The sequence below is a fragment of the Rhinopithecus roxellana genome, chromosome 2, assembly GCF_007565055.1.
Source record: "Rhinopithecus roxellana isolate Shanxi Qingling chromosome 2, ASM756505v1, whole genome shotgun sequence".
Taxonomy (NCBI): domain Eukaryota; kingdom Metazoa; phylum Chordata; class Mammalia; order Primates; family Cercopithecidae; genus Rhinopithecus; species Rhinopithecus roxellana.
Window position 1 is genome coordinate 25,954,298 of NC_044550.1, and position 23,177 is coordinate 25,977,474.

At 35.5% G+C, this 23,177-nt stretch overlaps 1 protein-coding gene across 19 annotated transcripts in view; it reads right to left on the reverse strand.

The window, feature by feature from the left end:
• Positions 1 to 23,177, reverse strand: part of CAMK2D (calcium/calmodulin dependent protein kinase II delta) — a 324,627-nt gene that overhangs the window by 82,891 nt on the left and 218,559 nt on the right. For 11 of the 19 annotated variants that reach the window (XM_030915383.1, XM_030915340.1, XM_030915359.1 and 8 more), the window contains exons 5-6: positions 13,779 to 13,844; positions 10,394 to 10,466 (exon numbers count right to left, since the gene is read on the reverse strand). In XM_030915383.1, the coding sequence (XP_030771243.1) occupies positions 10,394 to 10,466; positions 13,779 to 13,844 (139 nt within the window). Of the gene's footprint in view, positions 1 to 9,390; positions 9,464 to 10,393; positions 10,467 to 13,778; positions 13,845 to 23,177 lie in introns of those variants that run through there. The other 8 variants (XM_030915366.1, XM_030915337.1, XM_030915362.1 and 5 more) reach the window with 2 other exon arrangements.

Genomic DNA, 23,177 nt, shown 5'->3' on the forward strand with positions numbered 1-23,177 from the left:
GCTTTTAAAACATAATTTACATTTCTTCAAAGTATGATTCAGAGCATTACTTATATATTTATTCTTCCATCTCAGAGTACTATGAGAAAGACATATTTTTATTTTCTCGGGTATTTATCATTATGCAAGGGCCGATAACTCAGTCTTGGAATAAGGCTGTGTCTATACCACTGTTTCCCAACCAATGTATCAAGACACATTAGTACTTTGAAAATAAGCACCAGGGAACAGTCTTCAATTTCCACAAATCACTTTTGTGGATTTTAAGAAATGAAGATGGTTAGGAAAAGGAGGCTGATTAATATATACAGTTAAGGATGTACAACTCCAAACTTGATAAATATATTGCGCTAGAATGTATATGGGAGAATGGTTCAAAGTTCTCCTATTTGGGGACAAAACCCAGCAAATTTAGAGGTGTGTCTCTGAAAAAAGCTGGGAAACAATGGACTCTACAAGTGCCAAAACGATTGTCTGAAAATCTAAAAATTCAGTCAATCAAATTCATTTTGTTTATATGTTAATAAACAAGAAATGTCATGCTTTAAAAATCAAATTGGCTACATTTTTCTCACTGAATTAGTCAATTCTGTTGCTTGTTTCGACCTTGTGTAAACACAGCCTAAACCAGTACCTAATTTATTAATTAAGCCAGCCATGCAAATTAGCAAAGACCCATAACCAGAACTTGGAAGAAATTAGGTTAAATCTATAAGAAATTAGAATGTTGGCGAGTAAGTTTTAACCAAGTACCAGACTTCTTCAGGCTATTGTTGCTCACTGCCATCAGATTCATCGCTATTATGATGACTGGTAAATGTGAGAAAACTTTTCTAATTTTGTGGGGCTGATAGGGATTTTTAACCACCTCAACACTAAATACATAATTTAATTTGGAGTATGGGATGAAGATATCTCAAGAATATAAAAGGCTTTTATTCTGAAATGACTTTTAGTAAAACCTAACATTTGAAATTTATTTGGAACTTTGTTTATCAATATTCTATAGTATCTACTCATGTTAAATTATTTTCAATTGACATTTTATTTTTGCAACTAAAATTTATGGTCTACCACATTGATGCATTTCCTAATTTGATCAAGAAGTTAAGTTCCAACTATTAATTCATGGAATAATCAACTCGGATAAATCTCATCAAACTGTAAGCAATGGTTGATTCTAATTCTTTCTTCACTTTCAAAAGCATTGGCATGTCAGAGATTTCTGTTAATACACATCTGTCCTAATTTGTCAACCACAGACTCATTCCAAAAAAGAGTTCCAATCACTTTAGAAATCACATTTTAGGTGTTTGAAGTCAAGTGATAAGTTTGTTGAGCAACTGTCAGCGTCACTGGTAAATAACCTTTTAAAAAATAGTGCGTTTTCACTCTTATCACTAAATGAAAAAGCTGCTGGGCAGGGCTATGTGCATTACGCCTCAAGCACCAAGTACCTGCCGATTCAGAAGAAATGGAACATCTTAGACTTTTACCATGCACATATATCCTCTGAATGACTGGGGCAAATATTCATAACTAAAGAAGATCTCACTGTAGGGCCTTTGTGAGTCATCCAGAAAATAGTAAATCCATCTGGACCAGAGTTGCACCTTATACTCATGAAGACTGTTCAGCTGCAGTTATGTACAAGAAAAGGCAGGGTTATTTGAAGGTGACTGTGTAGATGTAACAATTAAGAGACTAACATGATTTCATATTTAGGCAAACCTGAAATACAGAATTATATAATGAAAATTTAAAAATTAGGATGATTACTGAAATTTAAGATCTAAAATGAAATTGTAGAATGAAAACTAAAAAGTTTAGGATGATGAGTTTAAGGGATTATTCACTTTTTAATATTTCATCATAAGATTGCTTTAAAGGGCAGCTCCAATGAAACATTAAAAATAATCACACAAGTTTGATTTCTATATAACTCTTTGGTATATATCAGTTTGAATAATCCTCCTATCATGTTCTGTGATTGTGTGGGAGGCTTAATCACTAAGACTTTCTAAAGCAACATTTTAATCAGGACAAGCACATTTATTCTAATTTTCCTGAATTACTACCACTCATATAGCTTCCAAGTTAAAAATATATTGTACTACAAAATTTTGTTGGCAAGGTTAGTTTAAATTCTGAATGCCTACAGAAAGGAAGATAATTTGCAAATATAGTTTACCCAAGCTGAAAGGGTAGAATTTCTCACCTAATTAATGATTACCTCCTTAGAAAGGACCACCACTACACAATTATTTGCTACTATTCCACTTTTTTGATTTTCTAACACAAATCGGACAGATGAGATCAGAAACCCAGATCTTCAAATGTAGCTAGTTGACTATGGACCACAGCACTGTGAGAGAAACAGGCAGGGTGATGATTTAGATGAAGATCTGGGTTCATGTCCTGGCCCTAACTGTTATTACCTATGTGGACTTGGACAACTCACAAATGCCTGGAGCTAATTAATTAGTTCCTTAATTTCTCAAATGAACATTATAAGGGCACTAAATTATATCTCATAACAGTTTCTATGAAATAATAAAATCACACTGGGTTTTATCATAGGAGCTCTGTCCTCTGTGGTGACAACATACACATTAGTGATTAGCTACTACATTCCAGTGCAACTGGTCATTTCAATGTGCAGAACATTTAATATTTGTAACTTGGGGAATGTCTTTATTAATGATGCCAACTTAATGCAATCTATTATGTTAGTCTTTATATATTGAAAGGATCTTTAGATTCTTATAATGAAATCCCTTTCTAGGTTGGTTTTTAAATAGAGTGCACAGACATTCTTACACATAGGTTCCTTCCCCACCCCCATTGCTTCCTAATGATGCAGGATTTTCCATGACATCTGGTCTCAGTGTCAACAACCATTTATAGCATATCAGCTGTAATGAGCAGCAACTGTTTGCAAGTTTTGTTCTGTACTTTCATATGAATACAATGGCAACTTCTTTCAATATGATTCAAGGTTTTCTTGAAACTCTTCAAATGCCTCAAAGTACACAGGCAGGTTGATGGAATCACTTTCAGAACTGGAAGAGACTTGGGAGATAAAATAACTCAAACCTTTCAGTTTCCACATGAGGTAGGGAGGCCCAAAAACATGAAGCCAAGACCTGAAGCTAGATTTTCTAATTCTTTCCTTTTAAAGATGTGATACTAAAGAAACTCCACCAATAGTATAAAAACAGTTATTTTTAAAACGTAGTTCATTTGGTAGATGTTTTTAGAAGAATTTGAAGTACTCAAAAATATTTACTACCCATATCCAAAACTTATGAAAAAACATAGTTTTAACCTTGCTTCACCAATTATCACATCTTTATTAAGAAATTGATTTGGCAAAAGCAATGGCCTTTAGCATTAATTATATCAAGCTTTAATTTGTGCACATCTAAAAGACTCAACCATTAGGAATATATACGTAAAATCATGTGTGTTTTATTTCTTTTTAAATTTTTGAATATTATAAAAAGCAAATTACTAATTTTATTATTCTATATTATTTCATTCTTACATTCCTGTGGATATTATTTTTTAAGGAGTAAAAATTGTCTTTTAAAATTTCTTTCCTTTATTGGAGAATCTCACTCTTTTAACAGAAAATCACTCTCTGCTTGGTGTGTTTTCTGTCACTTATCTTTTGCCAAAGAAGGTGCGAATGAAGCTCCTCAAAATAAACTATTTTTTTTTTTTTTTTAGTTTTGCATGAATTGAAAAGCTTGAATGTCAAGCTCACTTGTCCCGTTTGTATACATGGTACAAAGGATTTTAGCTTTTATTTTTGTGTGGAATTAACGCCTGAATTCATGTGCTTAGCACAAGGAGTTTCTAGCAGATGTATGTGCTATAAGTTTGCAATTAGGAAGTACTCTTTCTATTGCTATGCATATATGAGCAAGTTCGTAAGAATCATTCTGTATTCCATTCCTGTTTATTAATTTACTTTTACATTATCAGCACACACTGCTGGGTAGACTGAAAGAACCAGAGTGTAACTGCAGTGGGATAGTGCCAATTACCCACAGCTTCTCCACTGCCTGACAAACACTAGACACTCAATAAAGAAATACTGGAATGACTAAATGAATTATTAAACTGATCAAATACACACTTTGTTTCAAAAATATCTAAACATACACACACAGATGATGTGTTCCTTAAACTTTTATCTAAACAAGGCTCTGAGAAAAGTATAATACTTGTGATTTTATAATTATCCAATAAATTTCACAGGTTGATATATCTACTACCCGTGGTTAACAAGAATTTACTGGCTGGGCACGGTGGCTCACGCTTGTAATCCCAGCACTTTGGCAGGCCAAGGCGGGCGGATCACGAGGTCCGGAGATCAAGACCATCCTGGCTAACACGGTGAAACCCCGTCTCTCTAAAAATACAAAAAAATTAGCCGGGAGTGGTGGCGAGTGCCTGTAGTCCCAGACACTCCAGAGGCTGGGGCAGGAGAATGGCGTGAACCCGGGAGGCGGAGCTTGCAGTGAGCCGAGATCACGCCACTGCACTCCAGCCTGGGCAAACGAGCAAGATTCCGTCTCAAAAAAAAAAAAAAAAAAAAAAAAAAAATTACTAAATACTTCTCATCTCTCTGTTTCCCTGAAAACTCTGGTCATAAATTTATTTCTATGAAACAGCCTTAAAGTTCCCATCAAATCTCCAAATTCTCTTCATTAAAATCTCTCTTTCTCTCTCATATCCATCTAATCCATCTATCCATCCATTCAATGACGTTTCCATTAAGTAATGTTGTTCTTCTGAATAGGGGCTGATACTAAAGGCAGCATTCTCTGCTGAAGCAATTCACAGGGTGCTAATTTGTTGCTAAAGATTCAGTTGTGTGTATGAAGCCTCCTATCCAGATTGTTGTTCATGAAATAGTTTAATAACAATTTCTGGCACATTTGAACTGCAGAAATCTCACTACTTTGTTTCAAATATAGTTATTTGAAAAAGCATAGCTTTATAACTATCTCCTTTACTTATTTTGTCAACTAAGTCATAGAAATTGTATTCTCCAGGATCTTAAATGAGAAAACATATCTGATCTGACATTCCTTTATTTCTTGTGACATTAAAAATTGTCATTTGTTACTGCAACCTTGCTTTGACCTAATATTTTTCTGAATGCAGTACTTGTCTGATGTACTTCCTCCTTTCTGGGAAGAACATCACCAATAAGCTTTTCACATATGTATATATATTGTTTTTTTTTTTTTTTTTTTTGGTAGGGATGGGGTCTTGCTATGTTGCACAGGCTGGTATTGAACTCCTGGCCTCAAGCAATCCTCTTGCCTCAGTCTCCCAAAGTGCTTGGATTACAGGCATGGGCCACTGCACCTGGCCTACATACATATTTTTAAATGATCCTTAATTCAATGGCCAGCAGGGTTTCATGCACACAAGGTCTGTTCTTGTTTTGCTCAGTAATTTATGTCCACATTTAAAATGATGCGTAAGTAGCTGCTGAGGGAATGTTTGATGAATATTCGTTCTTCTCTTTTTGTATTTGAACTTTAAACCACCAATTCACAAATATTCAACACTGAGTTACAACACTCAGCTCTTTATAAAGAATCTATATTTTTAAGCACCCGATACTAATTGTCTTCATGTGGCAATCAAATGTGGCAAATGCATTTTATTCTTCTTTGTCTTGTTTTCCAAAGGTTGTGGTCAATGCTACCTTACTGATTTTCTAAATGAAAAAGTTTTACTTCATACACCTGTCTACTGCCAAATTGTACTGCCCCCTACTCTACCTTATATCTATTTTCTTTATTCCTAATGATACAGATTTTGTTTATCTCTGGAAGGCCCATAGGCAGGATTATTTTAACCTTTTGATTCACTAAACTTAGAACCATTTTCCCAAATTATTCTGAATGTTGCTAGCAAAATTATTTTCCTATCATTGTTTTGACTCATTCTTTGGTCTCTTTACAGGCTTTTAATTCATCCAACTAACTAAACTGAGAAGTAATAGTGATTAAGCATGCAGACTTGGAATCAAATTTCTTAGGCACCAATCATATTTTACTAGCTGAGTGATCTTAAGTTCTTTCACTTGTGTTTGCTAAATTTTCATTTTATTTATGTACTATGGGAATAATCAGAGTGCCTTCCTCATAAAGTTCTGAAGACTGTATGATAAGACAATGCAGGGTACATGGTAACTGCTTGATAAATGGCATCTTTTGCCATTTTGATTATTAAGATCCTCACTTGATCCAAACACTCCCAAAGACTACCGTCCTATCTCTGAACTGTACTGTACTGTTTATCACCACCACTAGATCCTCCTAATATTATCTAGATCTATATTAATTGGCCTGCCACTGGACACACCTTATACAAAAGGTTGTGGTCCATGTATCCACTAGGTTCTGCCTGGTGCCGATGGATGTACCTTCCTGACGCTGATATCCCACCACCCTGACTCTTCTCCTATTGCTTGTTTCAGGGACATCCTGAAATTGCCTGTTGTACCTCACCCTTATTTATAGGTCCTCATAATTTCCCACTGTCTAATGAGCCCCAATGAGCAGCAGTTACTCAACTAAATAGTGATCTTTATTCTGAAGATATACTTGTCTTCTTTATGTTATTCAAATATTAATGAACACTTAATAACCTATTTTACTGAATGCTGCCTTTTATATTATAGAAGTACTTTTGGTTGACCTTCATTCATTTCTAAATTGAAGAAATATGATGCAGGTATTGGCCAGGTATAAGCCCCTATGTTAGGTACTGTGGAGTATCACAGTATGTTAAACAGCTATGCTTCCAGAGGGCTTATATACAAATTGTACAGCACTTATATCCTCATAGGTGCTTTTGATCATAATAAACATGACATTTCCTGTGTTTCTTTTTCTCACTGATGTGGACAAATTAAACTATGTGCAACAAACATTTCAATCGCACATCAATTAGCATATTAATTAGTATATGGACACAAAAAATACATGGCATAGAAACAGTAAAGGCAAGTTTTTGTTTAAAGCCTGGGAATAAGAAATTTCAACAGTTGATCTCTTTAACTTTACATATTGGTAAACATGCTATCACAAACAATATATTTATCAGAGTATACATCATGGGTATAAAAGGCACAAAACAAAGCCGGGGATTTGGCATGTTCAAGAAGTGCATCAACTGCCTCTAATGCACGTGCTTTGAACTCTCTCGGTGTGTTTATGAAATGGCCTACTGAAGCAAGCACTGAGAACCAGACTCAACTGAAATCCATCCAAGTCAGCAATTTGACAGAAACTAGGACAACAACTACAAAAATTATAACGCGCTCTCTCAAAAGTTCATTTCTGTCCTTTCTCAGAATCAGAATAAGAAAGAGAATGGAGAGCAACAGTACTTTCCCTGCCTTAAAGAAATCTGATGGGGAATGCAGCAAGTTATTTCTTTTGCTGGCAAGCCTACCTAAAAATCATCTGCTGAAGTTTTTAATTAGTGATGTTAGCCCATATGTCAGAGAATATATTTTTCTTCACAGCCCATGTCCTATTAAAGTTTCAGTCTTTGAAGGGTTCACCTGAGTCCAAATGCTTAGAGAAGTCCCATATTATAATTCCACAAAAAATAACTTTAAAGTTATGGAAGAGGATTCACGTTTTTTTATACTTGGCTTTTAAAGTCCACTTATGGTTATATAACATGGAGTAAAATATTTCAAATAAGAAATTTACAGAAGTATCTGAAAAAAAATTGCACAAATGATGTGCATGTCCATATATGTTCACTTAAAAGGAAAGTAGTGCTATCGGTTCTGAGAGGTAACAAAAGGGGCTCTGTCTGTAAATGGCCAGTAAAGAATTTTTGAGGTGACTGTAAAGTACATGAATTTTCAAAGAAACGTACTGTTTTTGCTTTATACTAATGGGTACATTTGGTAAGTGTTAGCAGATATATAGTCCTATCTTGGCTCTTCAGAAGAAAATGCCCTTAACCATACCTTTGCATTTGAAATTTATTTTATTTTATTTTATTTTATTTTTGTATTTTTAGTAGAGACGGCATTTCACCATGTTAGCCAGGATGGTCTCGATCTCCTGACCTCCTGATCCACCCTCCTCGGCCTCCCTAAGTGCTGGGATTACAGGCATGAGCCACCGCGTCCGGCCTGCTTTTGATATTTAAAACTCTCAGAATTCAATGAAATCAAAAGAAGACTGCAGAAAACTAAGGCAATGTTTTGCTTATAAATCACATTTTCATGTAATTGGTTTAGAGATACAGTCTTCTAGAACATTAAGTGACTGGAAATATGGATTTACAATTTTTTATAACCAGAAAAGTCTGCACGTGAGAAATAAGTCTAGGTCCTCTCACTAAACACACACAGTTTTAGACATTCTAAATTATCCTTTGCCACCTTTGTCCTAATGCCTAGAAAATGCTGAGTCTGAAAGAATCAAAACTATATAGTGCTCACATTTACTATTTTACTCATCCAGTAGTTTTTCATTTCAATTTCTAGGCTTCACTGTTTTTCTGAAATTCCACAGGTAAAACTAGAGTGCTGGGAAATGGAGACAGAAAATTAATGAAAAAGTACTCCCCTTGTGAGCTATTTCATTTCTAAATGATCTAAAAATTCTCTGTCCTCAAGGGTATCAGATGCTGAGTGAAGTCTTAAGGGTATCAGTAGGCATTCAAATAAGAATACATATATAGGGATATCCATATATATTTGCTACATAAATATTATTTGATGATTAAATTTGTTTTGCTTTCTTTACATCTATAGTTTCAGAAGACACTCGTATCTTGGTCTTTAGGAATATAAATAAATAAAAAACTAAGAGGCCTCAGTGTCCTCAGAATTCTTAGGACTAATGTTAAGGGAAAGAGAATGGGGTTCTTTAGCACACAATCGTTTAGGCTAAAACTTCACCTAATAACTTTATCTCTACTCACTTTATAATTTTACTAAGTATTTACATAATATTGGGTATATATCATATGAATATAAAATGTTTGATCAATGTCCATAGAACAAATTTAGAGTGAAGAAGAGATCATCAAGTCCTATTGAAAGTCACATTAATGCTATATCCATCCTTAGAAGGAAAGACATATAGCATCCTATTTATTGTTAATGTTGGGAAGTTATTTCTATCGGGATAAATCAAGATTTATATGTCTCAAGTGTGTGTTAGAGATGAAATAAGAGAGATTGTGGTGAGGGAAAGTTCCTGAGTAATGTGCTGGAATAAGTCCACACAACTTTATTGCTCATACTTTGCCTTTACAGGCATAATTGCAGCTGAACAGTCATTAGGAACTGTGTGGTGGTTTATCTTCTCCAACGGCATTACTCACCTTCAGGTCCCGATGGACCACGCCCATCTGATGGCAGTGTAGCACAGCCTCCAGGATCTGCTGAATGCAATGACTGCATGCAAACACCAGGGGGCGTGTGTTAGTTCCAAGCTTACACTCACTGTCTGTATACCCTCAGAGAGACTGGGTTAAAGTGCAGAGCTAGCAGACAACTGGGGTTGTATTATACCACCTTCAGTCATGTAAACATATTGCTCAAGTAGAGTGACTACTACCTCAGAACAATCAGATCTTGCCAGATGTGAGCCAGAATGTGGGTCCATTTGTTCTAGAAAAATCCATTTTGAAAATATTTCATGTCATTCAGAAGATCATTTCCTGGTTATAAATTCTTCCAGGAAATAAACTGGAACACAAATATAATCTTTATAGTTGTTGTGTTCCGCTCCATCATATAAACTGTTTCCCTTTTCTCTCCCATTTTTCCAGTATTATCCTAAAAGCTGAACATTAACAGTCAGGGCACCATTAAGGTTAAATTAAGATACCTAATGAAGTTTTGATAAATCATTAACTTCTTGTGCTTTAATTTAGCTGGCAATTATTATCTCTTGCCTAAGGGTTCATCAGACTCAAATGGAGCAATGTGTAACCAGTTGTTCTGCTACAGCAACCCATGGTCTCAGAACAGAAGTGGTGTTTAAATCTACAGGCGGACATACATCACAGGCCAAGTTTATCTCCAGGCAAATGCTGGGCAATTAAAGAAAGCCTACCCCTAAACCCCTTTTGGTAGTTTACTGCTTGGAAACTTAAACAGGTTGTATTCTTCAGTATTCTTCCCTTTTTGCTATGATGTATATTTAGCCTGTAGATGAGCAAACTGGAAGAGGCATCATGCATTATCATTTCATCATTTACTCATTTTAGAAAAAAGTTGGGAAAGGCAAGGGAACCATTTTAAATACCCACCCTCTGCCCTTTCCCCAGAAAAAAAAAACAAAACTGCTTTGATTCAGATTTATGGACTCCATATACTGACCTTCAGGTCCCTGTGAACTATGCCATTTAGGTGACAATGATTTACACTTTCTAGAATCTGCTGTATACAATGACTGCAAAGATACAAGGGCAGAATGGAAGGGAGAACATTTTAAAGGCACATAATCACATTGAATATGAAATAAAACGAAACTCCCAATGAAACAAACAAACAAACAAAAATTATATTTCTTCACATGTTTTTAGCTTTACATTGGAATCAAATAATGCTGAATAAAGCTAATTTTGGTTCTAACAAAAATGACATCCAACGTAGACTTTGTGACATGTTCAGACAAAACAATTTGAGCTGTGTTGTTTTCATTGTAAGTGTGCAAATTAAATAATATGTATAAGAAGGTAAAATTTCCATATTCAGAAAGAAAAATTTATAAAGAATTCCCATAATGTTCTGGGAAAATTCTTCAGAGATATAAAATATCCAGGTATTTCTTATACACATCTAAACTGTTTAAAATCTGAGGTCACAAACACGTGTTGAAACAAGAGGGTAAACACAGATGAAGTGGCAGGTGAAACAAGGGTCAAAAAAAATGGAGGGACACATTTACCATTTTGCCTTAGAAGTGTTGCTTTAGTAAAGTATATAACAGGAAAACAAATGCAAGTCTCCAACAATAACGGGAGAATTTAAAGCAAACCCATAAATAAAATAAACTCCGCGTTAGTATAAGAATATTTTGGGGAAGAGCTAGGGAGCTTTCAAAGAATAAATAAATAGAAATTTATAATCCTCTGGAGCATTGGTAATTGTTAAACCTATTTCCATACACTTCAGTGAAGAAAAACTTTTGCTTCATACTATATCAAAATGCACATTTTATGCTATTCTTATTAAAGGTTCACTGATGTCAAATGGACTGCTAATTAGAGAGGAGAAATCCTTGTTTGGCACCTATAAGGTCCTGTGAGCTGTCATCTGACATATAATAATGTAGAACCTATCACACTGATGAATTTTGCATAAGTTCACTGTGTAATTCAAATGCAAGTACATCCTGAACTACATTTATTCATTGAAAGATGAAGCAAACATTTTAATAAGGACATTTTCAACCATTTAATGTATAAAATAATATTATTCCAAAGAAAAATCTTGAATTTAAAAAAGTAATCACCCTCTGATTTATTACAATGTAAATATTTTAAAAATTGATCATGACTATGATTTTTCTAGTTCTCTTAATAACAATATGACTAAAAGGGTCTCACATTCATTGCTGTTGACTATATTGCTTATTTAAGTATTGGTCATTATTTTTAAACCATAGGAATCTTTTTTCTTTTACAATAATGTTCACTTTGCACTACTCTTTAGGAATATTTCTCTTACTGTTCTCAAACAACAAGGATAAATTATTGAATCTTGGGAATAACAGAAGATAAAGAAGTAAACAATAATACATACTAAATGGACTTCACCATTTTTTTTACTAGTGAGAATGGATTCAATTCTTACATTTTCGAGAACTAGTAAAAATTTTTTTACCATTTTCTTGACAATCAAATATCCTCTTTTGAGACAGGGTCTCACTCTCGCCCAGGCTGGAGTACAGTGGCATGATCTCTGCAGCCTCCACCTCCTAGATTCAAGGGATTCTCCTGCCTCAGCCTCCAGATTATCTGGGACTACAGAAGCATGGCACCACACCTGGCTAATTTTATATTTTCAGTAGAGAGGGGGTTTCACCATGTTCCCCAGGCTGGTCTTGAACTCCTGGGCTCGAGCATTCCTCCCACCTTGGCCTCCCAAAGTTCTGGGACTATAGGAGTGGGCCATCACATCTGACTGAGAAATAGCCTCCTTATTCTTGTAGTGAGAAGGAAATGTTTCTTCTCTTTAATTTTGTCTGAGAGCTTTCATAAAAAAATATCTTAGGGCTCTTTAGCAGTAAAAATTGTCTCTATTTTAATTTCAACCAGTATTTTTCAAACCAAGTAACAGCCTGTTTAACATAACTTTGAAGGGCAAAATAAATGAAATTCCTCAGTTTAGTACCTTGATTAAAAGTATTACTGTTTCTTGGCAAGTGGCCAAATAGCTACTTCCAGAGGTTCCCCCCGAGGCCCCTTTCAGGACCCTAATGTGGGGATTTGGGGTAAACTGAGCAAGTGATGATTCACTCATCATAGTATAAATTACACAGAATTTTCTATTTGACTTTGGCCATAGAAATTACATTAAAAAATTAGAGTGTAGTCATGTACGGATAGATTCGCAAAATGCCATAAACAGTGCATTAAACCAAGAAGAAAAATTAGAAACTTAGAAGTGTGCCTCTGAGGGCAAGGAGGGGCTGGGAACCTTAATATCAGCTGGACATCTGTTGAGGGTCAGGCTACAGTGGGATTAGCAAGCCTTGGGAAGCTCCGACGGCATTAGAGAATGGAGGCAGATTCAATCTCTCCCCCCAAACATCTCATTTACATTGCTAATAATGAGCCAATCACTCTTGATCAGATTTTTAAAATTAAATGACAGTTACAGAATATATAAAAGTACACAGGAAAATTAACACCATGCAGTCTAAGTAATATCTAAGCAAGTGGTTAATGTTACTCCACTCCAAAAATGTTGCCTTGGGTAGTCTAGGAAGTTGCAAATTAGACAAAAAACTTAGTTATTTTTTTAACTTTTGTAAAGATTTTGCCAATTAACAAGATAGAAAAATTACTCTTGAACTCTCTTAAATGTTTGAATAAATATTTTTCAACTCAGAAGTCCAAGGGTTTTAATGATATTTCCAAAGAGTTAATTAGCTAATAATAGTTCCTTAAAAAGGCCACTGAGACTTTCTTCAGTCTGTTTCTGCTTTGTGATTAGATATTCATTGTTCGGTAGAACTTTCTGTGATGATGAAAATGTTATGTATCTGGTCTGGCCAATTGGTGGCTACTAGACACTTGTGGCTACTAGGCAGTTGGCTAGACCAGCTATGTGGTCAGACCAACTGAGAAATACATTTTTAATTTAATCTAATTTTAATTAACTGAAATTGCAATAGCCGCATGTGACTACTGGCTAACACTGGGCAACCTAGAATCTATCTAGGGATTAGAGGATTTCAATCTTTGATCTCTGACCTTTACTAAAAAATATATTGCTTTAGCAGAAGTCATTCCAGTTAGGTGGGGTGTTTTGCTTTGTTTTTTTCTTATTGTTTTTGATAAAATATGTAATCTAACTACAGATGTTAGATAAAAATATAGACCAGATTCATAGTTTTTTTTTTTTTTTTTCCTAAGGATCATCCTGGAGATCCTTAGAACATTTGTTTGTACAAATATGCATTGGTAAAGAAATATACTGAAAAAGTATTATTTGAATGTTGAGTCTTGTATCTTGCCCAGGGCAAGTCACTTACCTGGCATCAGCTTCACTGTAGTATTCTCTTGCCACTATGTCTTCAAACAGTTCACCTCCAGTAACTCTGGGAAGATAAAAAAAGATAATCGCATTTAAAAAGAAGAAAAAAATAAGTATCAATAGATTTGCAAATGTGTCCATATAGATTTTTTCTTAGATGATTTAAAAAACTCAAAACATTTTAAAACATGAGACAGTTTTCATAAGTCAAATCTATATTATACTAAACATTTTAATCTTTTTTATTTGTCTATCATTAGACACATGAGGTCACAATTTTCTGTATGCCATAAATATAAATATATTAGGCAATATCTTTTACAGAAAATGGTTTTCATTTCAATTTTTCAAATATTAATTGATACCTGACAAAATTTTGGCACAATTTAGAAACATTTTCTGAATGAAAGGAGATGACACACATCATAGCTATTGAGTATGAGTTTGCAGGCTGTATCCTTCTGTGTCTCCTTTTGCTATTTTTGCACGTGTGCATCCTTAAATATACATTTTTCCCCTTGAAAACACACACATAAAAATAGATACTTTTCCCATAAAAGTGGGATCATGTACTATATGTAAATAATTAAGCTAATTATATTTGTCATTTTACATTAAATTATGGGCACCATGTCATATCAGAAGCATTTTCCCCTAATTTAACGTAACACAGCAATCAATAGAGATATGCATGTGTGTACATACATGAGTGCACACACATATATGTGCATATTAGAGGGTATTTCTACAAGAGAAATTCTTACAGGTAAAATTACTGGGTGAAAGAGTACCCACATTTAAAATTTTGTAGAGCAGACAGGGCAAATTGCCTTCCAAAATGGATGTACCTCCAACATTGTGAAGGTGCCCACAGGCCCAAATCATTACTAATAATAGTTATTATTAATAAATAAACACCTATTCAATTGTGGAAAATTCACGTTAATATGCATTTCTTGGTTATTAGTAAGGTAGACCATTTTCTCATTTATCAACCATTTCTTCTTCTGCTATGATCTGGCTTGATTTTAAAAGGATATTTCATTTTTGGGATTTAACCTTGTATGAGCTAACATTTCCTGAGTTCTTACAATAAACCACACAGTGTACTAAGCATTATATTAACTCATAAATCCCCACAATTGCCCGCTGAGCAATTCCCCTGACAGTTTATTGATGAGAAAATGGAGGCCCAGAGAAGTTAAGTAACTTGCCCAAGATCACACAGTCTTTAGTGACACAGGCAGGCCATCGACTCCACAGCTCATGCCCTCAACCACTCCACAGTGCAGATTTTCCAATAATGACATTGCCAGTCTTTCCAGTTTAGAAGGCATGAGTCATTTGGAAAAGCATCAAGTAAAGGGATAGAGCTTCATGTATGAACACTATAGAGTGAGATAAAAGGATGATAAATTAGTTTTTCTTTTTGTTCACTTGTTTGCTTTTTTGCTTTATTAAGTTCTGAAACATCATCAAAGGATAGCATGTTTTAGAGATCACCAGTTAGTATTCTCTCCCTTATTCTCCTTCCCAAAAGGAAAATATGGGATTCTAAAAATTATAAATATATTTGAATATTTATGCAAATTCTGCCTCTCTTAATTGCATTCTGGATACTTCCAAGTCCTTTCATGTCAGTCATTATTTCCAATTCTATTATTTTTACATATAAAATGTTTACCTAAAATTATCATATAAATCTTCATATAGGCATGTTCTAAAAATCATGGTTACATGTACATAATTCCATTTAATAGCATAGCTATTTATTTCAATTAGAATCTATAATAAGGCTATCACACAATGTACCTTACATAAATTACAAAGCAAAATAATTAGACAAAAAACACTTTCAACAAATCTGTTGCTTGTATAGTGATAACAATTTTTGTGAGATTTCTTCCTTTGAATGTGACTAATGTATTATAGATACAATATGTACTCATAGTTATCCTTGTTTTTGACCATAAGTGCCTAGAAAATCTACATATATTAGACAATTTGGGATTGTTAAAATGTTTAATAAACATTGATTAAAGTCTACTGACATTAATAAAATTGCTGCTATTTATAGGCTCCTTAAATATATTATTTGCCCTATGAGAAATACCAGATCCTGGATCACTGGGCTATCAACTTACTGATCTTTGTTATGTTAGCATCTAACCTAGCATTAATACATATTTGCTTAATTAATGACTCTTGAAGTAATGATTAAATGAATTAACCCAGTTAGAGAATCATGCTATCCATTTAATTTACTGTAAGTCTGGACTTTACCTGAGCTCAAAAAAAATCATACACATACCAAAGTTTAGTTATACATGGCAATAGGCTTTATTTCCTAAGGGGTTCATATTTAAAGAAGAATACTTAAAAGTCAGGGGGACTAGCATTCTGGTAGTTTTCAATAAATCATAATAGCTTTAGACAAATTTGAGGGGTGTAGAGTTTCATGTTGAGTTTTAGATTATGTAGTTAACTGTGTCTGACAACATTCTCTCTCCTAGCATTCATTTTTCCCAATATTTAAAAATATCTTTACACAAATGAAACCATTTTATCATTTCTTCTATATGTATGATAAATGTCTGAAAAAGAAAAAATGGCAGTTATAATAGATTTCAATGTCTTGAAGAGAAGCTACTGAATTTTCTAACTTTAACATATTTCTATACTCACATTGCTGTTTAATAGACCACAAAGTTAAGCCATAGTTATTACATATTTTTGAAAATTTTTAGTGTGTTGTGTGAAATTTCATATAGTGCCCAAATTAAATCAGTTTCATGAATAAACTGTTAACTAATTAGAGATTTTGTGAATAAACTGATGTCAGAGTTCTACTGTGATATGAAGCATATCAATTATAAATTTGAAGCATTAATTACCATTTATGAATCTCCAGAACATTAGGGCTCACAAGGAAAAAAAAAGATAACTCTAGAACATGAAAAGACGAGACTACATATCAGAAAGATAAATATTTGTGTTATTGTTGTTATTTATAGTGATGTTGATTCACACTGTATTACCCTGTATAATAAATTGTTCTTTTGTTTCTAGTGCACAATTTGTAACTCACATCAGAAATGGTTAAAATTAGTTTCATCCAGAATACAACATTCATAAAATTTCATCAGTAACAGATCTTTGACCATGAGGTTGAGCAGCAAGTAGAGTCAAAGACTGGGCTTTAAAAAAAAAAATAGTGCCACATTAACCCAAGGAATAGCCCTGACTTGGAGATTAAAAGCAGTGCTCAAGGTGGTGGGGGAAAGCTAGGAACTTCAGTTTGGAGCCGACGCAAAACAGGAACCAAGAGAGGCACCTAGTTAATGCACAAGTAGGAGGCAATCTTGCTAAGGTAGGACTGGGACTAACTCCTGGAAAAATGAGTAATTTCCCCTGGGAAATTAACTTAAAGCTGAAGAACAAGCCTAGTGAGATGAAATTGCCAGACCTGAAATCCAAGTCTCTGAGCAGAGGTAACAAAGGTTCATTAAGCAGTTAAGCAAAGAATCACCACCAGATTTTTGTTTGTCAAAAAACATATCTTATGCTGCCTTGCATTTAAGCAATTGGTATGTCTTCATTTAGTGATGAAGGCAGAAATTGTAATGGTGACATATTCATCTGCGTCACCTGCATGGTCATCCAACACACTGTCTTCCACTTGTTGAACAATAACAATAACAACAAATATTCATTGGGTGCTTATTGTGTGTGTAACTACCTGGATATTTGTGCCTCCTCCTCAGTTAACAGGTTAAAATCCTAACTCCTAAAGTGCTGATATTAGGAGGTGGGGCCTGTGGGAGGTAATCAGGTCATGAGGGTGGAGCCCTCATTTGGTGCCCTTACCAAAGGGACTCCAGAGAGCTCTCCCCTCTCTTTTCTTCATGTAGAAATATAAGAAAAAGTCAGTAGACTGCAGTCCAGGAAAGAGCCCTCGCCAAAACCAGACCACGCTGGCATGCTGATCTCAGACTTCCAGCCTTCAGGACTGTGAGAAATGTCTGTTGTTCAAGCCACCCAGGCTATGGTATTCTGTTAAGCAGCCCAAAAGACTAAGAAAATGTGCCAAGACCAAGCGCTGTTCTAAGTGCTCTAGAGATTGTAACACAGCAACCCTATGAAGTAGATACTAGTGCTATTTCTGTTTTACAGACAAGGAAACGAAAGTAATGGAGATTAAAGACATTTCCCAAGAACACACACAAAAGAAAGGAAAAGGACTAGTTTTTCTCTTGCCTGTGCTGCCCTACTAGCTTGCCCCTTGTACACAATTTGGGGAGCAGAGCAGGGTAAGACAAGGGGCTTGGAATAGCCCAAAGGATCATGCAAAAAGACTGGGAAGAATACAGACATAAAGAATTCCCACTTACATGCCCTTTAATCATTGATTAAAGTCAGACAGTTTGACTACTGGTGGGGGCAGGAGAGTAGTCACTGGTCAGTGTGAAGCTGATCAGGGCTCATTAGTAGGAGTGTTACTGGGTGTCTTGGCTGGATGATTCTACATTATGAGTGTGCAGCTGTCCTATATATGGCAAGACTTCAACACCAGGCCCCGTCCTAGGTGCGGCAGCACTACCTTGTCAGTGTGCCAACCAGTGTGCCAACTCCATCCATTCCTAGTTACCCCAGGGGCTCCCTAAGGACCCCTGAAGGGAACCATGTGTCTAAATGAACAAAATCTATGGGGATACAATGAAAAATGTAGGTCTCCTTAGCACCATGTTCTAAGACATAAAGTAAATCAAGCCAACCACTGGTGTAAGGGTCTGTCAGGCAGAGCACATGAATGATAATGGGACATTGTCTCTTCAGCACCTTACACAGTGCCTGGCACACAGAAAGAGCTTAATAATTGTTTTCCGAGTGAATAAGTGATTAATTAAATGGGTGAATGAAACGATAAGCACCAGTTCATGATTTTCTGGTTTGACCTGTTATTTGAGCTAGTACCTGAAGGTGAAGAGGCCCAATCACCTTTTCTATTATGTATCTACTGATCTCTAACTAAATCTTGCTGATTGTATCTCCAAAACAGGACTTGAATCAGGACTACTATCTCCACTACAATGTCACCAGCCTAAGTCTCTGCTATCTCTCACATGTACCACTGCAATAACTCCTAACGGGCCCCATTTCCTATCTTGGCCCCCCTGCCCCTGCCCCGCATCAACTCTCCACAAAATAGCTGTAAATGTACATCCAATTTTGTCACATGTCTGCATGAAGCTCTTCAACAGCTGTACACTGATTTTTCAGGCCAGCTCCTGACATGACCTTCATGTCTCTGCTTAATTTGTATCCCACCTATCTCCCAATTGAGGCCCCTGTCTGTCTAGGTCTAGTTGTGATGGCCTTCCTCCACTTCCTCAAGCATAGCAAGCTCCTTCTTGCCCCAGGGCCTTTCCACATGCTTGTCTCTCTTCCAGGAATTCCCAAGAACACTCATGGAGAAGTAGAATGTCAAATTTGAAAGTAAGTGGTCTTTCTGCAGTGTCTGTGAGATAAGAGTCATTTATAGCATCCTTTCTGTGTCCTTATGGAAATATTAATAATGAATTTAGGGCTGTGCAAGCTGTGTTTTGGAGACTAGCTCTTATGTCTTACCATAGTACTTATCTTTTTTGATTTGAGGCTGGTTTACGGAGTCAGATTACCTCTTCAGAAGCCTATAATTTGTAATTGCACAGTTTTGCACCAGTCCTACCCTTAGCTTCCCAAAATTCCACTTGGCACATACACGTATATTATGAGCATGGATGAGTTGATGTAATAATGCACTCAACTCTTTGGAAGACACAACAGCTGATGCTAGAGTACCTGTGCATATATAAAACAAATTTTTAAAATAGAAAAACACTAATAGTCCACTCAGATAGATTAGTGAGTGCCTTGTTGGGGCATTAGGCTTCCCTGCCAAGCATAACCTTTGGTTCCTGAGATGTATAGTTCTTGGAGTTGAACCTGGGCCCAGACCCAAAGATGTAAGACACTCTTTTGGAGGTAAAGAATCTGGCTGAAAAGAGTTGATTACACACTCGACCCAGAGTTGGGCAACAACAATCTCCCATTAAAGTAGTGAGACAAAAGGAGAAATAACACACTCATGTAACTCACAACGTAGTTAAACCACATATACAAAAATTCTGTTTTCATAATCACCATTTAACTTTCTGCTTCATCTATCCAAGCTAACTGAATAACCAAGTCACATTTTAAGAGTTAATTTTCATATATGTATAGTCTTTTAATTCTTGAAGTCACTAATCTTTATTGGTCCAAATTTTTTTAGTAATTTGCTATCAATAATTTTTCTTATGGCCCCATATTTTTAGTAATTCGCTATCATTAAATTATATATACAGTTGGCCCTCTGTATATGAGGATTTCACATGACAGATTCAACCAACTGAGGATCAAAAATACAGTATTCAAAAATAAACAAATAACAATTAAAAATATTTAAGTATACTGGAGGATGTGCATAGGTTATAGGCAAATACAGTATTATGCCATTTTATATCAGGGACTTCAGTATCTGCAGATTTTGTTATCCGAGAGGGTCCTCGAATCAATCTTCTGTGGATAGCGAGGAACAACTGTAATACATACATACACACACACACACACACACACACACAGACACATATACTATTAGGTTATGTGTGTATATATATGTAATTTCACTTATAAAATACTGATTTTGCTGGGTGTGGTGGCTCACGCCTATACTCCCTGCACTTTGGGAGGCTGAGATGGGAGGACTGCTTGAGCCTGGGAGTTCAAGAACAACCTAGGTAACATAATGAGAGCCTGCCAGGCGGGGTGGTATGAACCTGTAGTCCCAGCTATCCAGGAAGCTGAAGTGGGAGGATCCCTTGAGTCTGTGAGATTGAGGCTGCAGAGAGCCATGATCATGCCACTGCACTCAAGCCTAGATGACAGAACGAGACCCTGTTTCAAAAACAAACAAATAAATAAATAAATAAAGCAAATACTCATTTAAAGAGGTGAATGGAGGATTTCTAACATATCAGGCATTTCAAAAGGCATCTGACCTATATACTCTACTGTGCATTAAAAAAAAACACAAAGGAAATGAAAGAAATCACTGTATATGGTTTTACAAACACCACAGATATTCTAAAGATAACAAGAATATTTACAAAATACATTTTTAAAAGAATAGAGAAGTCCATCTAATTAGAAACAATTTGAGTACACAGAGGAATTATGTATTAACTATTGGAATTCAGTAAGCCTATCAGAAGTTTTGCTGAATAAAAGATAAATTAAACTCTCAATACCTATGCTATCACTTGTCATTCACTAGACTAAGTTTCAAACAATATAATATAGACATGATTATTTGTATTTATCTATATGTTAAAATCATTGCCATTTAAAAATCCCTTGTATTATCACAATTTTTGCTCATATTTTCTTATTTATTATGCTTGGGTAATCCTTAGAGAAAAATTATAATCACGTTAAAAAATATCTGCCATTGGCCCACTGATGAATGTTACTAACTGAGTATCATCACCTGATAAGCTACATATTATTAATGTCACATGTACTGATACAGCCTAAGAATTCTGCCAGGGTTAGGCTGAGCCTTCCTGTGCAGGTAAGATTTCACTGTTAATGCCAAGGCAACTGCCTTTGACTGAAAACATCATCACAGTTAAATTGTGTTTCACATGTTAATTGGGATGAAATCATTTCTGTATATCAGTAATTCATCTAAAAGTTAGCTTTGGTCATCAGAAAAATGAGCATTTAGCCACAAAATGTGTAGATCTTGTTATGAAAGTAGGAAAGCTACTGTAGATAATGGGTGAATTTATACCCCAAAGTTCAGATTCTAACATATTTCTAATCATCAGTACTCCAGAAAGAATCCTGAAATAGAAGTGACAGATGAGTGAAGCTACTGATTTGTTGATACGCCCCTACACGACAACAGGTTTTCCAGGTTCTGGAACATTGGGGGTTTCAAAGATGTCAGACAAGAAGAGATTCTATCATTTATCAGTCTTCAGTACTCAGAAGACCAACAGATCCTCTACTGGAGAGGAGATACTGTTACTGTTGATCCCTGTGAGTGTGTAGATGTTTACAAAGGAGAGCTCAAGCTACAGGTGGCTGCAAGCTATTTAAATGATCCTTCTTGTTTTGAGGATACCAGGACATCCCGTACCAAGTTCTCCAGTGGGTGACTCATTTGTTCTCACTGCATTTTTTTTCCTGAAAATACGAATAACTTCATGGAGAGTTAAACTTTGTCATTAAGCAGTGTCATTTATATACAAATTTTACAAACATTATTCAACTGTATTCATTATATGTGTGAGCTTTGCCCATGCTAATGGACAGGAATATAAAGAATCAAGTTGTAACTTCTATCAAGCATCTAGTCTAGTGGAGAAAACAGAAACATAAATAAAAAATTATGTTCCTGTGGAACATGCTTTAACTAAAGCATAGGTCTATTTTTAAAGTCACAATCCTTAAGACCCAGCAAATCCTAGACTCAGGAATTATCCCATTTACAGAGGAAATATGTATACTTGTAAGTAAAAAGGTTTCACCCAATACTTACCTTTTTGGCATGATGAAAGGAAGAAGAATTAGCACAAATGGGACATATGTAGACTCTATCTATGCAGACTCACTGATGAATACACAGTAACATCCACACTGGAACATTACACCAATCAGTGCCCCATGTCAGCCAGGAAGGCTGGGTGTCTTGCTGCATCTTGTCACTTATTGCAGTTTATGAAGAATTCTTGCTATTTCTCCTATTTCCTATGCTTCCTAGAGGGTTCCACACCACTGCTATATAGATTCAGGAAGTTACTCCATACAAAGGATAAGCAAAAAATGAAGAGGAAATAATAGTCTCATAAAGGCTAAGGGAAAAGAGAGGAGAGAATAATGAATTCCTTCTGTGGGTCAGAGAAACTTTCACAGAGGAGGTGCTATCCAAGGAGGACCTTACATAAATGAGGAAGAGTTGGCCAGGAAGAAATGTGGGACATGAACACCTAGGAAGAAACAGGAGTTCAACTGGAAAGAGGGGAGAAAAAAGGAATAAAAGAGTTGGAAACAGGAATCTCAATTTCCCCTTATTTGGTCTCTAACTTTCCTCTCATTCCTCACATTATTCAGGATATATTTTATTACTACAGGGACTTACAAGCCAGGTGTGGTGGCTCAGGTTTGTGACCTCAGCATTTTGGGAGGCCAAGGCAGGAGGATCACTTGAGCCCAGGAATTTAAGACCAGTCTGGGCAACATAGTGAGTTGTATATCTATAAAAAATTTAAAAATTAGCTGGACATGCCGGAGCATGCCTGTAATCTCAGCC